Source organism: Balaenoptera physalus (genome assembly GCF_965194825.1).
Source record: "Balaenoptera physalus genome assembly, chromosome: 5".
Lineage (NCBI taxonomy): Eukaryota > Metazoa > Chordata > Mammalia > Artiodactyla > Balaenopteridae > Balaenoptera > Balaenoptera physalus.
The window spans coordinates 120,736,854-120,755,634 of record NC_138884.1 but is presented as its reverse complement, the minus strand read 5'-3'; the positions used below and the strand labels follow the sequence as shown (position 1 = coordinate 120,755,634).

The following is an 18,781-nucleotide window of genomic DNA, read 5'->3' as shown; positions in this document are numbered from 1 at the left end:
TGATTCCTAGATTATACTCTTGTTCTATATGTTGAGAAATGATATGCTTAGTTTCCCCCCAGTTGGTAAACGGTCAGTTTAATATTACACATATGTTGATCTGGTATTAAAATAAGTCTGACCTTTAGGAGCCGCCTCGCATTTGGTGCAACCTTGTTAGCAAGCCATTTGGCAACACATTTCAGAGCCATAAAAATATTCATAGGCGTTGACCATGTAATCTCACTCCTGGCAATTTCTCCCTAAAGGAATAATCTCTCCACTAAAAATAAAGAAGTTATAATAATACAAATAGGTATTGTTAGTCATGATAGCAAAAATTAGCAACAGTTTTCATTTACAACAGAAATAGTTAAGAAATTATTACGAGAATGTGATATAGTCATTAAAAGGGAAGTGTTTACCACAAAATTAATAGAAAAAATACAAACTCTTATCTATCCTACAATTATAGTGTTTATTATTTTGTATAACAGATAAGAAACACAGAAAAATTGAAAATAGTTTATTTGAATAGGTAGTGACATTATGGGGGGGGAACCCCCATAATCTTAAAGTTAAGACTGTGTTGTTTAAAGCTGTAATTTTAAAGGCGACTTAAGTAAAATATCCACTGACTTCAGATGAAGAGCATTATGTTCAGTTCTTTTATAACCTAGAAATCCTGCCCTCAGGTCTGCTGCCTCTGATAGTGCTCTCCTTCTGACCGCCTTGTTTATTAAAAGGAAAACCACATTTAGAATGCAATTCCCTTAGAATGTTTCCCTACCTCCAGCGGGGCCACACTTAAACTACTCCAAATTCCATCCGGAATTCAACACTTCATAGGTAAGGATCATATATCTAGTCTTGGTAGCTCATGTCAAGAATGTTTGGGAGTCCAAAACGTACCCTCTGTTTAAAAATTGAGATTAAATTAAGATACAGTAATTCTCCAAAGGATGCTTAGTGTAAAATTTCAAATCTCCATATTGCCCATTGTTAGAAAATTAATTTCAATCCATCATATTATATATTTCCAGCTTTGGAAGAGAAACACAAAGCCTCAACGCTACAGTTTTTCTCTGACAATTTTTAATAAACTAGATGTTTACTTGACAAAATTATTGAAACAGGCATATGTGGGTAGAAACATGAGCCTAATCAGTACTGTTTTATATGATGTTTATATTTCTACCTTACTAACCTAGTTTTCCTTCAGTCTATTTTTTGATGTAGATGTACAGATTTACTAAAGCATTTCCTTCAAGATTCCGTCTAAGGATATTTGGAGTTGGCCCTCCACTGTGTTTCTTCAAGATGAGACATTTCATTACTTCCTATCAAGCTTGTCTGTTTAGTAGTGTTAAATGTTTCTCTTTTCTTCAAATAAATGTTAAAGTAATAATGTAATGTGGTTATGAATTTTTAAAACAAGTTTCCATGTGGAATGTTTCATGTGTAGCAAGTATTAGATATACAGTAATCATTACCCACATCTGAGTCTTCAATGAGAACAGTTGGTCTCATGATTCACCCTTCTTTGAGAAAAACATAAATACTTAGAATAAGAAGCATAGCCCACAGGAGGGTAGTCAAATATGGATTATTTTGGCCTAGGGATTAAAAGACAAAGGCAGGGCTTTGGGCTGAAAATTGAAGATTTTTTTCATTTGTGGGGAAGAGCATAGTTTTTTATTTCCCACATTTACTGAGAGGAGTACCAAAAGCATAGAATGAAATCAAAAGTTAGGAATCATTCTTAATGGATCAATGATAATTCATGTATGAAAGTTTATAGGGTCTTCTGGATTTGCAATATATTTATAATGGGCTTGGCATTTATCTGAAGGGATTGGTGTAGTTTGAGTTGTTCTTGCAGTAATACAGGAATCAGGTTCTACTTCCTAAGCCAACGGACTCCTTTACTCTGAAGAAAACATCAATGACATTAATTAACTCATGATCACATAACTAAGAAAGCTTGAACTAGGAATAGTATCTGGATATTATAAATTTCCCATTTCCTTTTATGATTCTAAAATTATTACTGCTTGGTGACTGGCTTATTTTTATTTAAAGTTATCTCAGAGGGAGCTACTCCAAGTCTCCTACCAGATTCCTAAGTCATATGACCAGCCATACATCTTGTCAATACAGAGATAGTGCCTGGCACAGAGCAGGCACTCGGTATATTTTTGTCAAGTGAAGAAATAGATGACTAGCAGGTTAAATGTAAAAAGAATAGGAAAACATCTTGCTCTGTGTGTGTCTTTTTTTGAGACCCTCAAAAATCTACGCATAGGCAACTAGGTTCCAAAAACCCAATAATAGCAAAATTCTCCATGGGCCTGATAGTTTTAGCTTTCCCTCATGGAAGTCATTCCCAAAATATAGCATCAATCTAAGGTAAAAACCTGCCTGATCATTTGGAAAATTCTGAGGAACCCTTAAGGGGAGCGGAGATGTATCACTTCTACCCTAGAAGGAAATGAGGCCAATGGGAAGGGGGAGCAATGCACCCATGTGAGAAGCCCTGTGACCCCACACAACCTCCCAGCTGCCCAGGGAGAAAAGCCAGCGTGTGGATCTCAACCTTAAATGCCACGATGAGAGAGAGAATCTTGTGTGTGGCATCTGAGTCCCATAGCCAGAGACACACCCTGTGTTCTATCACAGCTGTCCATGCTGTTCTTGGATGGGGACAAGGAGGAGGCTGGCGGAGAGCAAAGTCAGAGGGCATAGGGGTGACTTTACTGCCTGGATTCACTTAATATTTGAACAAGTTGATCTTTGGTAGAATTAATCCATTTAAAAGCGGAACTTCATTTGATGGCTCTGTTCCTATTTTTTCCAGCATGCTACACGGCTTGGAGCAATTCACACTTATTGACTCTGTACCTAACATTCACCTGGAATTTACTGATAAAAACAATAAACAAATCAAGAGTCTGAGAGCACCGAGCTCACCAAAAGTCAATAATAGGCCTTTTCCTTAGTCTCCTGTAAACATGCCATTTATTCTAAAATGAATAAAGGAAAACGTTCAGCACCTAGCAATCTATTTCATGCTTTTTTAATGTTACTGAACACCCAGTTAATCACATTCCAGAGAAGGGTGACATTTCTGGGGCACAGAAAGAATGGTATTCACAGCTATTTCCCCAATCACATTTACTACCTTGAGTCAAGAACATCCAGTTGATTGCTTAAGGGAATGTATCTCACCTGAAATCCCCTTGGGTTGCATGCATTTGTTTTATGCTGATTATGTTGAGTCAAATTCTATCGGACATTTAGTCCAGCAACTCTTAACCAAATTCTGTTCTCCTAGTTTAATATCTGGCTTCAGGTAATTCACCTGCATGAAAGTGAGGAAACCTGGGTACCAATAGTGGCTCTGACCTTGTATAAAATGCTTATCCTTCTGGGTACTAGTTTCCTTCTCTGTAAATTAAGAGGGTTGTACCAGACGACTTCTAAGGTGTCTTTTGGCTCAAAGGTAGTATGTGCTGTGATTGGCAGTGTAAGGGACTACCAGTTACTACCATCGTTCATCCACTGAAAGGAAGAAATCACAACATTTTATAAGGAATCATGGAGAGCCAACTCCAACATCCTCTGTTACAAAAATAAGGAAAATGAGGCCAATAGAAAAAAAAAAGGTGTTCCAGGTAGATAGTGGTAGAACAGGCTGAGACCCAAATCTCTTGAGATGTCGTCGGGTACTTCTTCTATAAGACGCTGCCAAGCACAGTTCTTAAATCTCGTACTGAAAGTGGAAGTCTGACATCAGCTAAGGAGTGGAGTCAAATTCCTCTTTTCTCTGTTCTCATTGATCTTTGCTAATATCTCTTCCAGAATTTACCACATTGCACTGTAATTAGTTGGGCGTAGGTGTGAACAACAGACACATACATACGCTCACCCCCAAAGGCACTTATGCACACTTTAGACTGTGAGTTCTTTGAGGACTTTGTCAACTCTAAAGAATTTTACACATAGTGGGCACCCCATAAATGTTTGCTGGATATCACTGCATGAAATGCTTCTAGAAGAATGTATGAGAGGCTGGGAGTACCAATATTTACCCCTCCTCTGATCCATCTTCTTCTCCCCATCCAGATTTTGCTCCAGTAGCTCATAAACACAAACCCCTGACACCTACATGGAGATCACAGTGACAGCCCTATTATTGGAGGCTCAGTAAATCTCAGCATACATGATGTCCTGGTGAAGGTAGATTAGCAAACACCAGTTGCACTCAAGCCAAAAAGAGGCTTTATGCTTCCTCCCTTCTAGCCTTGGGAGCCACCCAGACAAAGAACTGGATCCACAAAGAAACTGAGCTTGCAGAAGACCACGAGCTGCCTCAGCAGCCACCCAGGCACCCCCAGGGCAGACAAGGAGACCTGCCTTCTGTCCCAGCCTGGGTATGAGCATCACATGAGACCAGACACCATGTAAGACATCTGGTCCCAACCAGTCCACGAGGTGTGCTGGGCTGGGGGTTGGAGGTGCTCAGGTTTATGAGGCTGCTGCCTGGGCCCAGGACCAACTGATGCCTGACTTTCACCAGTCATGTTAGCAGCTCCTCTTCCTTTGAAGAAAAGGCTTGAAGAAGGGGGGAGAGAAAAAACACAAAGAAAACAACAACAACAACAAAAGAGCTCACCAAAATACCTCCTTGCGCAAAAATATCGAGATGGGAAAGTAGATTCTCCCCCCTTGAGAAACCATTATTAAGAAGAAAAAGAATTTAAATCAAATAAAATGTTTGTTTAAAATAAAATCCTTTTTAAAAGAATGCTACTTAAATGGCTGTATTGGTTTTACAAAATGAAAGTTATTAAGAATATTTGGCTGATTTATATGAGCCCATTATGAATTTTTAATTAGTTTAAATATATATTAGTTTTCCTTTATAGAAGTAATACATGATTATCCTAGAAAGCTTGGAAAATAGAAAAAAACAGCAAGAGGGAAAAAATTAATTTTTTTTAAAGTCCCAACCATCTAGAGACAACAACTTATATAACAAATGCATTCTTTCTGAATATTTTTTTACAGTTGTAATCATATGATATAAATGTAAATTTTATTTAAAAAATAACATGTATGTTTTCTGATGATAAAAGTAGTATGTATTCATTGTAAAAAAATTCTTTACAAATACAGAAAATAAAAATCACTCTAAAATCCACAGGTAGCATATTACTTTATAAAAGGGAAAATGAAAAATGACCACATCTGGGACTTCCCTGGTGGCAGAGTGGATAAGATTCCAAGCTCCCAATGCAGGGGGCCGGGGTTCGATCCCTGGTCAGGGAACTAGATCCCACATGCATGCCGCAACTAAAGGCCCACCTGCCGCAACTACGGAGCCCACCTGCCATAACTAATGCCCAGCGCAACCAAATAAATAAATAAATAATTTTTCAAAATGACCACATTTGTGCCAAAGTTTTGCTTTACAAAGCTCTCACAAACATCTCTGATTTTGAATCTGCAACAAAACCATAGTAGAAAGTTATACTTCTAAGGTAAGCTTCTATAGTTACCCTTCTAAGGTAAATTGATAATTTCTAAAGTAAATTCCCTCTCTTGTGGGAAATTATTCTGAAAACTTTTTAGCACATCACTTTTTCAGATTTCTAAAATCCATTGTCTACATGATGCACCTAGAAGGAAATGAAGATTATATCCAACCCAATGCCAAGTCCTAGTGATTCCTCTGGGCTGTAATCTAAACTGATTATATAATCTGAACTGATTACAGCCCAGAGACGTGAAGCCTTTAGAACTAAAATTTAGAGACACAACTTTACTTGAATCATGGCTAACCTTTTAGCAAATAATATGTTAAGCATCATTAAGAAGCTCTAACCTCAGCTGTGCGTTGTGTAATCACCTGGGGAGCTTTTAAAATCCCAAATATGTAGGCCCAGACCAGGGAAATCAAAATATCTGGGGTCTGGTATCAGTGCACTTAAAAGCAGGTGATTCCAATGTGCATTCAAGGTTGGGAACTCTGCTCTAGGGAAAAGCGTCACACGCCCCCCCCCACCCCCAATAGTGCTTAGAATGTATAGAATGTCTTTCACCTCAATGGCAAAACATCTCTGGTACACTGGTCCCCCAGTGTAGATTAGAGATAACCAGAAACAAAGTGTATTTTTTGTTTTCCAATTATATTCTTTTTTCCTAATGTTTATTATAAATATATTATATTTCAAATATATATAGTCTGATTCTCTTGTAAAGTTTCAAGAAATGGTTTTTAAATTTTCAAAACTAAGTTAATTTTAACTCATTGATAGTTTGTATCATATCTGCTCTCCACTTCACATCATACATACATTAAAATTGCATATAAATTAAAAACTTCAAAGTAAAATACAACTATAATAAGTGCAGGAGAACATTTGGAGAATATATATGCAATTTGGGGATGGGAGGACCTTTTTAAGCAATATGTAAGTGTGAACATGACTGATTTAACTATACAACAAACCTCTCTATGAAAAACACCATAAATAAAGCTAAAATACATATAAAAAGCAAGGGAAGAATATTTGTGATATATGTAGCAGAGGTACAATTAATATCCTTAATATTTAAATATTCTTACAAATTAAAAAGGCAAAGACCACCAGTCCACATTAGAAAAATGTGAACATTCCAAAAATAAGCTATTCACAAAAGAAACATAAACAACCAAAATATAAAAGCAGATATTCAATCTCAGCAAGGAACAAATTAATTCAAATTGAAATAATAAAGAAATATTTGGCCACTTACAGGACTGTAAGGAGACCTTGATTCTCTTGGTGGGAAAATAACTCCAAAATATCCTTTATCCAGATTCACCAGTTGTTAACATTTTGCTGCATGTGTATCATTAATCTCTTGCTCTCTCGAAATACATATTGAAGAATAGGTTGCATACATCATAATACATCACGCCCCTCCTCTCCTCAGTATTATTACATGTGCATATTTTATTATCCTTTGTAAGGATTTTGTTTACTGCCATTGAGTAAAAAAATAATAATCTAGCTCACACTTATTAAATATATTAGTGGATATCAAAATCATAAAACTATTCTCCAAAAGAATTTCCTTGATCATCATAACACATATTAAACACCTGGAAAATGGACTGACATAGTTGTTTCCTTCTCAGAGTTTGGCTTCTAAAACATGACCACAGTGAAGAAACTTGTAGCCATACATAAAGAACTTTATTTGAATTGCAAGACAGTACCGGAGGGCCAGTTTATCCAGGAGCAGATTGTCATGCGCGCACATAAGCACGAACACACAGATGCACCCGCATGTTTAAAGAAGCCAAGAAGCTGGGATACACCCCTTGAGCAATGCTTTGAAAACTAAAACCCTAGGTGTCCAATTTTACAAATGTGCAAATTGCTAAAGTGAAATAAGATTCTGCTAAGGGTAAAATGATATCAGGATTGGCAGGGGTGTGTGGGGAAGGAGGTGAACGACTACTAAGGAAAGAGAATTCGATGAATGTTGAGTTTGTAAGTATTTCCCTGGGATAAGGAAACTACTCCATTTGTCCAGAAGAAAGAGAATCAGCTGCTGTGTTTGGACCCTGGCTATAGATATGGTGTGTTTGGACATATGGCAAAGATCATGTTTAAACAAATACCAAAAATGCCTGCCCAAAGCAGTCATATTCTAATAATACACATGCACCGTTCGATTCTGTCTAGAGATGTATCTTAATTGCATTAATATCAGAGTCAATTTTCTCTTTTTAAAAAATATTTATTTATTTATTTATTTTGGCTGCGCTGGGTCTTAGTTGTGGCACACGGGATCTTCATTGCGGTATGCAGGATCTTTTAGTTGCAGCAGTGGGCTTCTTAGTTGCGGCATACTTGAGGGCTTTAGTTCCCCATCCAGGGATCGAACCTGGGCCCCCTGCATTGGGAGCACGGAGGAGTCTCACCCACTGGACCACCATGGAAGTCCCATCAGAGTCAATTTTCACTACTTCTCCTTAAATGTTAGTCTTTCCTTAACAAGCTGAGGAACCTGATCTAATCACTTATGTTCATTGAAGTTCTGGTGTTTTTTTCCAATGCAGGTTGAACATATGAAAAAGGATGATAATCATAAACTCTGTCAAGCTGAAAAAAATAGTTTCATAACAGATTTCTATCTGTAATTCAGAGGTGGGTCTTTAGTTGGGTTTCTATTTCCTACCTTCATTCTAATCTTTGATCTACTGGCCTGTATTTTTTTTTTCTTTTTTTTACTTTGAAACAATGTCAAACTCACAAAAAGGTTGCAAATGAACTCCAAAATGTGCTTTATCCATATTCACCAGTTGTTGACATCTTGCCACATTTGCATTACCAATCTCTTGTTCTCTCCAAGTACATATTGAAGTTTGGGTTGCATACATCATAATACATCACACCTCTTTACTCTTCAGTAGTATATATGCATCTCCTAAGAACACAAGTATTGACTTTATTCTCTTATATAATCTCAGTACAGCTATTAAACTCAAAGAATTTAATATTAATATTATACTTTTACCTTATCAATCATCCTTATCCCAATTTCATCAATTATCTCAATAATGTCCTTTATACATTTTTTCTCTTCAGAATCCAGGATCCAGTCCAGGATAACATATTGCATTTAGTTGTTATTTAGTCTTTGTTCTCATTTAATCTGGAACAATTCTTACTCTGTCTTTAATGACATACTTTTAAAGAATACAGGCCAGTTATTTTTGAGAATGTTCCTCAATTTGGGTTTATCTGCTGTTTTCTCATGATTAGATTCAGTCTATTGCATCCCCAGCCAGAATACTAAGTAAGGGATATTGTGTCCTTCTCAGGAAATGACATATTGAGGCAGGTTATGTCTGTTGTCTCCCATCAGTGATGTTCATTTTGCTATCCAGTCAAAGGATTGTTCTGCTCATCCACTGTACAGTAACCATTTTTTCCCGTTGCAGCAGTGAGCAATCTGTGGGGAGACATTTAGAGACCATGCAAATACCCTGATCCTTCTCAAATTTTTCACCTGGATTTATCATTTATTGATAATTCTCACCCAAACCAATCTTTAATGATTACAAAATGGTGACTCTTGATTTATCAATCAGCTTTCTGCTATAAGGAAGGGCTTTCACTTCATATCTGTCTGTCTATCTACCTGTCTGTCTACCTATCTGTCTATATATCTATCTACCTACCTACCTACCATCTATTATATATTATCAGTAATGACTCATGGATTTCTATTTTATTCAGTGAGTTATAAACTATTACTGTCTTTATTTATTTTCATGTTTAAATTTTCCCAGATTGAGCCAGAAGGAGAACCTTCAAGCTGGATTCATTGCCCTATCTTTTTTTTTTTTTTGAGCACTTCCTTATATTCTGGCACAAGAAAATGTTACCTTCCCTAGCACAGTCTTGAAATCAGCTATTTCTCCAAGGAAACTTGGGTTCCTCTTAGTGTGGCATGGTATTTAGAAGGTAAGATTTGGGTGCTAGGTGTGCTCATTACTATTGGAGTGTAATTGCTTCTAGCTGTTCAAAAGGTAGAGCTAAGAGAGGAAAAACATATGTACATAGATAGATGATAAAGATAGATAGATAGATAGATAGATAGATAGATAGATAGATAGATAGATAGACAGACAGATAGATAGTCAGATATGAAATAGTTCATACCTTCAATTCCAAATTCCAATCCACCCCACAAGGTTTTTCCCTTGCCTTTCCCTATCCCATATTTGTATCTTCCTGCACAGTAAAAATCCTGGTTTCCAAGAATATCAATCCATTCACTCATTTACTTATTCCTACAATGCATAAGAAATAATTTTAGAATTGCTACACCTATAATACTACAAAAAACAAATCTAAAAAAAAAAAAAAAAAGAGTTCAAGCTTCATTTGTGGGTTAATTTCTCCCCCTAGACTGAGAGTATATAGTAAAGGACTGTATTCAAAAGATATTTGAGGAAAACTTCCACTTCTAGTAAGATAGGATAAACATACTTTTCTTTATTTCTTCTGTTCAGTACAACTAAAATCCCTGGACTTTATATATAAAACAAACATAAGAAGACTGAAAGGTGGAGAGAAGGCAGACCAGCCAGGGACCTCAACACCTGAGGAACGACATGATGGTGAATTCCCTGGGTTTTCTTTTTGCCTCCTGTATCCCACACTTGGAACTGAAGGAGCTGGCAATCCAGAAATTTCAATAGGCATAGATAAACACAAAACAACAAAAGCCTGTTCTTTCTAGCCAAATCGTAGCCTAGAAGACGGAAATCGTTTGGACGATAACTAACTGCTCTACTCTAACCAAATATCACAGAAAAACCTGGGTCCCAACCCCACCCCATGCCAGCAAAAGCCAACTGGGGATCCTAGACTTCCACCCTTGCTGGGCTGTAATGAGGTATCCCCACCCTTCCCCAATTACAACTGCATGTAAATCTACAATTAACTCGAAATAAAAATTTTAATTAAAAACAAGAACAAATTATTTGGATTACTTCTTCCTTCTCCCCTTCAATGTGGATAGGTTATAAATTAGAAATAGTTGGGATTTGTTTTTGCTTACATTTAGTTCTATTTTCCCATACTTGAGGTTCTCATCTTAATTTTTGAATATGTAGAACATTAATATGCTTCCAAAAGGAAAAACAAAAAAAACTATACAAAAAGGCATAGTTGGGCATCCCTGGTGGCTCAGTGGTTGAGAATCCGCTGACCAATGCAGGGGACACCGGTTCGAGCCCTTGTCCGGGAAGATCCCACATGCCGCGGAGCTACTAAGCCCGTGCGCCACAACTACTGAGCCTGCGCTCTAGAGCCCACGAGCCACCACTACTGAGCCCGCGAGCCACAACTACTGAAGCCCGTGCATCTACAGCCCATGCTCTGCAACAGAAGAAGCCACCGCAGTGAGAAGCCCATGCACTGCAACAGAGTAGCCCCCACTCGCAGCAACTAAAAAGAAAGCCCGCGCGCAGCAACGAAGATCCAGTGCAGCCATAAATAAATAAATAATAAATAAATAAATAAATAAATAAATAATTTTTTTTTTTTTTAAAAAAGGCATACTCAGGGAAGTGTCCTCTTTCCCCTATTTTCTCCACATTAATCTCCTCTTCCCTCTTGCCTTCCACCTCCACACCCCTTTAGGCAATCTATTTCACTGCTTTCTGGTTAAACCTTCCTATGTTTCCTTTTGCAAGAGTAAGCAGATATATGTATGTATGTTTTATTATTTCCCTTTCTTTCTAAGTAGGTGTCTAGCTCCAGAAAAAGAAAAAAAGAGTTTATTGGTATTTTTATTGGGATAATTTTTTTAAATTGAAGTATAGTTGATTCACAACGTTGTGTTAGTTTCAGGTGTATAGCAAAGTGATTCAATTATACATATTTATATTCTTTTCCATTATGGTTTACTATAGGATATTGAATATAATTCCCTGTGCTATACAGTAGGACCTTGTTGTTTATCTATTTTTTATATAGTAGTTTGTATCTGCTAATCTTTACTGGGATAATATTAAATTCATAAATTAACTTTGAGAGAAATTATATTTTGATGATGTTGGAACAAACTAATCAAGATTAAAGACTGTCTTTCTCTCTGTTCAAATTTAGCTTTATATTTTTCAGGAGTGATTTTTTTCCCCATATAGATTTTAAATATTTCACATTTCATTTATTTCTAAGTATTTTCGATTTCTTGCTATTGTAAACCGGGTTTTCTTTTCCAAAATATCTTCTAGTAGTTATTATTTGCTTATATGAAAGTTATTAAGTCTGGTGTGTTAATTTTATTAACCTTGCCACCTTGCTGATTTCTTTTATTGAGTTGTTTTTATCACTAATTCTCCAGGTTTTCTAGCATTACTATTATGTCATCCTCAAACAGAGTTAGTTTTAATTATTCTTCTGTTCCAATTTTTATACCTTTGTTTTCTCTTGTCTAATTGAGTTGGTTAATACCTCCAGTAATATGTTAAATAATATTGGAGATAGTGGGCATTCTTGCTTTGTTCTGACCTTGATGGGTGTGCCTCTGTTTTCACATTAGGTAAAATGTTGGCTTTATATATGAATGTGTGTGAATATATACATACATATGTATATACACACACACATATATGTGTGTATATACATTAATATGTGTATATGTCTACCTTAATCATATCAATGGTATTTGACATTTCCTAATCAATGATCTGTGATATATGAATACTACACATAAAGGAAGTATTCACCAATTTTTATCTTCTTCAAAGTTTTTATTAGGCATGAGTGTTAAATTTTTTCAAAGGCTTTTTCAGAGCTATTAATACATTAATATATTTGTTTATATTAATAGATTTTCTAACATTGATTCATCCTTGCATTTCTTTATAAACCCTTCTTGGTCATGATATTTTCTTAATGTGGTATTGAAGTCTGTTAACTAAAATTTTATTTTGGATTTTTTGCATCAATAGTCATAAATGATATTTATCTGGAATTTTCTCCTTTTTAAACTATATCATATTTAGATATTAGTGTTATACTCCCTTTGTAAGAAGAATTTGGAAGTTTTCCTTCATTTTCTCTGAAGCAATTTAAGTAGCACTAAGACTATCTGGTCTCTTTTGCAGGATTCCCCTATATCATCTGAGCCTAATGACTTTTGCAGGATAGTTTCTTAATAACTTCCTTTAATTCTATTATAACTGCTCTGCTTATGTTTCTATCAACACTTGGGCCCATTTTGGTAAATTGTATTTTCCTATGCATTTCATCTAGGTTTTCTAATTTCTTCACATACAGTTATGCAAAGTAGTCTTTCATGGCTTTTTAAAATTTTCTGTATAGCAATAGTTATTTCTCTCTTGTCATTTCATGCTGTATATTTGTGCTTTTTCCCTTTTTAAAATTAAATTTGTTAGTGGTTCATCACTTTTGTTGATTAAAAAAACAGGATTTTGATTTAATCTCCTGTTTTTCTATTTTCTGCCTCATTAATGTCTAATTCTACCTTCATTATTTACTTCCTTGAGTTTTCTTTTTATTTACTTTCTTGTTCTTTTTCTAGGTTTATTTTTTTTATTTAGATATTTAATTCACTTATTTTTCTTTTTATTCACTTTCATTTTTATGTACCTGCCACATACGTACTTGCCACTATCAATTTTCTGCTGATCGCTACTTTAAAAGTATCTCATTAATTTTTATTTATAGATTTTAAAATTATCACTATTTTTCAGAAATTCTGAAATTTATGCTTAGATTTTAGCTTTCACACAAGCGTTAACTAATGAAAGATCTTTTAAAAATTTCTTAGTGGGAGGTTCTACTTGGTGGATTGAAGATGGCCATACATTTTTTACATACTTCCACTGAGAGGTGGGGTCTGTTTACCTTCCTCCTTGATTCTGGACTGGACTATTACTACTTAGATCAACAGAATATGTTGCTCTGGATGTATCTTAGGAGGATTGTCAGTTACTGCTTTGGTCTCTTGAATCCCTGTACCACCACATAGGAGTCTGACGATTCAACTAGAGAGACCATGTGCAGAGCCCTGAAACTACAGAGAAGGGAAGGGAATGCAGTTAAACCCAGCCTTCCATGTCCCAGTTCCTGCCAAGGCACTGGATATGTGGGTAGAGAAATCATCTTGGAAGTGTATCCTCCAACCAAGTCATCCCAGCTGACACCATAGAATCAGAAATAAACTACCCAGTAGAGCTCTTTCCAAATTCCTCACCCTCAAAATCATGTGCAAAATATAATGTTTTAAACCACTACATTTCAAGCCACTAAGTTTAAACCTCTTAGGAAAAAGAGAAAATAGCTTTTTATCTCTTATAGCCTCAAAAGGCAGCATAACTGTATAGAAAATTTTTGGCTTGCATTTTCTTTCCCTGAATTTTCTGAAAATGCACCTCTGCTGTACCTTGTTTTGTATGTGGCATTTTAGAAGTCTGATGGCAGCCTAATTTCCTTAACCTTATAACTAATTTGATCTTTTTGCCTGGAGGCCCTGAGGATGTTTTTCTTTGTCTTTAAAGAGTAATAGTTTTAATCTTTCTGTATTTGGTGGCTTGCTTGCTTTTTTTTTTTTTTTTTAATTTCCCTTGGTTTTTAAGGAAGGCATGCATTTTGTTATTGTTTTAAAGGGTCTTTCAAAATGCCTTTAAATCTTTTTTTTCCTACTTAACATTTTACTATCTGGTCTATAATTCTTAAATGGTATCCTTTGACTCCCACATATTACTTATACAGCAGGCAATTATCTTTTCTACTCTATTTTTCTCTTCCTTCTCCTCTCATTTTTTAGTTGCATTCTTTCTACTCTGTCAGTACATACAATGCTCACATACTATCCTTCCACCCATATACCCACTCTTGTCTCAGTCTTTGTTCTACAATTAAATGTATTAAATGATGAACGTCAGTGCATTTGCCTTAATTTCCCCCTTCTTGCTTCTTTCCTTTCTCTTATTGCCATATCTTTGAAGGGCACCACACTTTTCTGACTCCTTCTTCCCTAGAAGCAATGCTTTTCCAAAGCTTCCCATTCTGGTCCCACTCACTTTCAAGGTCCTTCCCTGTAGCTCATGCTATGAACTACCAAGTCCCAAACCTGAGATCAGTATATTTGCACTAGTTTGTCTTTTATTTTCTGGGTGTTATTTTTGTCTCGGCTTCACATTTATTCTCAGCTCTCCTCTTTCTTTCTTAAGCCTTCCTTCTCGTACTCTCCATACCCCCAGGCTTGCAGCAATGGCAAGGCATCTGTTGGAATTTGATGTTTATTTCTCTTACAAGCAATGTGAGGTTCATGGTATTCTCTATCTCCTACTAATGCTAAAAATGTGGTCATGTGTGTTTTTTTAAATTTTTTGTTAAACTAATAGGTTCTTTGGGGAGGGACGAATGCATGAAGATAATAGGATACAGGTGGCCACCATTAACCTCCAGACTTGCTATCTTGCTTTTTTGAGATGTTTTCTCTCAAAATTCTTCTGTACTCTTACCCTTCTTTCTTTGCTCCTAGGAATCACAGAGAATATGATAAGGAATTCAGCATCAATGGAAATCTATGTAACTACAATACTTCAAGAATTTAACTCCTTACTACTGTCACAATGTTAAACACTTGGGAAATTCCTTAAGATAAAAACAACTAGCACACTTAATAAATGGTGTATTAAAATAATGGCAATGATAGGAAAATTGCTACTTTTCTGTAAGGACTTAACTGTGTATATAAATTATATCAAAATAATACATAAAAAACATTGGGTTTTTTTTTTTTCCTGAATAGTTAAGGAATGAGTCATCAGTGCTATACCCTATAGCAAGGAGAAGAAAAATTATAATGACTCCCTCATTCAACCACTTAGTTGAAATTAATTGTATAAAAAGAGGACAATACAAACTTATCCAATAGTTTATAGCCTAATTTTTCCACTATTTAAAGAAATCAAGACTCATATGTTTACATACAAAATCAATTTTATTATAATTAAACAAAAAGAGGCTACTTAATACAAATATTAGCATTCTCTTTCCACTGAAAACAAAAGATACAATTTTATTAATTTTCATTTCTTTCTGCTATAGTCCAAATGATTGAACTTTTAGTCTACAATGTCCTTCAGTGTGTCTTTGCATCATTCCTGACTTCTGGAATATCCATGAACATCATGAGTAATATTATAATAATATGTCTTACCCCACTGTTTTCTAACTCTGGTTGTTAGCAAAAAAGAGGTTGTTTGTTTTTAATGTGGAGCCATTCTGCTTCTTTGTAATTGCAATATTGCTTCTGTATCCATTGCATAGAACAGTGTTTCTCAAAGTCATTACATCACCTGCATCATTCCCCTGGGTTGAGTGTCAAATTGCGGTTTCCAAGGCCCCAGGCTGCTGAATTTGAATTTCTACCTGTAGAACCCAGTAGCCTCCATTTTAACAACCTAAGCAGCTGCTCCTAAGCATAGTCCTCCAGGGCAAGAGTTAGTGCCTTGTGCTGCACTAAGCTAGTCTGGTCTCCCCACAGTCTGCTCCAGTCCTTAACCCTTTCTTGCATGATAAAATTTCCAGATGCTTGGTGATCTTAGGTACCTTCCTATGGATAGTCCATAGTTGTTATCAAGGTCCCTAATTATTTAAATTTGGCACCCGAAATTAAACCTGATCCTGTAGAAATGGTCTGTTAATGTAGAATACAGCAGAACTCTTACCTTCCTTGATCTATTACTTATATTGAAGTAACTTAATGCTAGCATTTTTAGCAATTACTGTACATAACTCTATTGGTTCATAGAATGATTGTAATCAACTAAAGTCACAGATTTGTTTTTTACTTGAACGCCCATATTTATTCTAATCCAAACACAAAATTTTCATTTATCCCTGTTAGCTTTAATATGCCATCTTATGAAGATAATTTTCAAGACTTGGTTTCTTCACCTATCATATAAATATGTTCACTGATGGTTTCATACTGCATGAAATAGCCTCTAATAGAAAGCCACAGGTCTCTGTCCTTTACCCTATTTTTTTTATATAATTCAGTTCTTATATGCAAATTCAAATATCCTCAAATATGTCGTTTACCCTATTCTATCTGAAGTTTTTATAATTGACTTGGGTGAAGATAAGGAGAGTACCTCTGGGGTACTCTGTGCCAAGATGTTCAAAGGCACAGAAATGTCAATTTTCCCTAAAGAAATGAGAGAGGGAGAATTATTTTATATTTTAAAAAATTATGCCATAGAATGCAAATTCACATGGTTTTTAATTAAGACAGAAGCATTCACAGAAATATCTCTCTTCTGCCAGACACTTAGGACAACTGCCCTGGTCTCTCCAGACATACAGTTTTACTTTCCCCTTCCATTAGGAATATTCCGAGGAAAAGTTTGAGAAGCACCAAAATAAAATACCCTGTTTATTTTCATGTCCTCTGCAGAGTCGAGAAGCCTATGTTCATCCAGTCACTTATAAAAATGCTGAATTGAATAGGGTAAGGGCATTCTACTAGAGAATTTTTCATAATATATAAAGCCATTTCTAGACATTATTGAGAGGAGGCAACCCATATTACTCCAACAAGTCAAAACAAACATCAGTAACTAGCTGCTATTCGATTTTCAAGCAGTCCTTTATCTATCAGCTTAGTAACCTAAAAATAAACCATTTTAGTTTATCAAACCTTTTCCTAGGTTGACATTTGTTGGCTCCTAATGACCATAACATTCATTTCTGCATGCTCAAAAACAAGCCTTTTAACAACCTATTGTCAAATCTGTAAACATGAATCAAGTTGTCTATAATTTCCAGAATCCACCCTAGTTCCCTCTTTAAAAATAAAGATGAAACTTACCCATCTGTGGTCTTGCAGTATTTCTCCTATCTGTCATGACTTTTCAAATACTTTTCAAAAACAGGAGCTCTGAGATTATGGCTGAAAATTCTGTTACCACCCTGGTACCTAATATATCTGGCCTCATTTTAAATACCTTGGAGTTAGTTTACTAATCCCTTATCTATCTTGGGCTGAAATTCCCACTTCTCATAATTTGTTCTCCATATTCAGCTTAAAAACCCATCTAGAAAAGGGAAGGAAAGAGGGAAAGAAAGGGATGAGAAAGAGAGAAGGAAAAATAGGAGTTAAATGATTCTGCTACTTCTCTGATATACCTTCTGTTGTCATCTCTAAGCAGTAGACTTATTATTTCCCTGTTATTTTTGACTAAAAAAAAACCAAGTCTTATAGTTCCTTCTGGTCAGCTTGACCATTTTTTTTTTTTGGCCTTGATTTATTTGGGGACTTAATTTATGACACTTTTATAATAAATTTGCTAATTTCTATACTCATTCTTGGCCATCTTCCTTCTTTATACCTTTTATATATATCATTTGAAATTTGAGATTACTAAATAGCCATTCAACTTTCCTAAGCTTTCTTCCATTTTATTAGAATTATTTCATAATTATTCAGCAGTTTGTGTGTGTGTGTGTGTGTGTGTGTTTAAATCTCTCTTTGTTAGCCATAATCCCTTTTTGAGACTCAAGTCCCTGGGTCAAAATTTTTTTCTTTGAACTTTTTGCAAAAGTTTCCCAAGGCACCTGTCTGACTCTATTTAGGGTTTGCTTTTCTGGCCATTATAAACTATTTGCTTGGAGTTCTCAACATCTTTTATGTCATAGCACATCACTGATGATAGCCTCATATGTGACACACCCTCACCATGTATCCTGAGTCTTACAACCTCTAACATATTTTGTCTGAAAGTAAAATACTGTAATCATATTTAATTACCACATATATTGCTATCTATCATTCATGAGTACTCTTCACAATGCATATGGTGACATTGATAAACAGGCTGTTGCTTATGTGGAATTCCATGCCACTTGCTATAACGTCAACCTTTCTCTCCCACTCAAGGAAGCATACTGTAAGAACGTAAGAGCAATGGTATCATCAGGATAACCTTGACTACGTTCAAACGTATGTATTTTTAGAAAGTAGATGATTTATAATTTAATTTATCTTACTATGAGTAACAAATTACTTGCAACTCACCTCGTGTGCCAAGTCCAAGTTGAGGATGACAAAGGTGCTTTCTCCTGCTGTTTCTATCCCCTTCACACCACCAATTACCTTTTCCTCACTAGGCAAAATTAAGTCCAGGCTTCACTTGACTTTAATTATGAGAGCAGTCAGTAATTTATCTCATTAGGATGGTCCAAGT

The 18,781-nt window shown here is 35.6% G+C and overlaps 1 protein-coding gene across 1 annotated transcript in view; it reads right to left on the bottom strand.

Moving 5' to 3' along the window:
* Nucleotides 1–3,259: 3,259 nt before the first annotated feature.
* The window catches only part of LRIT3 (leucine rich repeat, Ig-like and transmembrane domains 3), a 41,592-nt gene continuing 26,070 nt past the window's right edge, over nucleotides 3,260–18,781 (bottom strand). Inside the window, exon 5 of the mRNA XM_082462833.1 lies at nucleotides 3,260–17,632. Coding sequence (XP_082318959.1) covers nucleotides 17,621–17,632 — 12 coding nt within the window. The 3' untranslated portion in view covers nucleotides 3,260–17,620. The remainder of the gene's footprint in view (nucleotides 17,633–18,781) is intronic.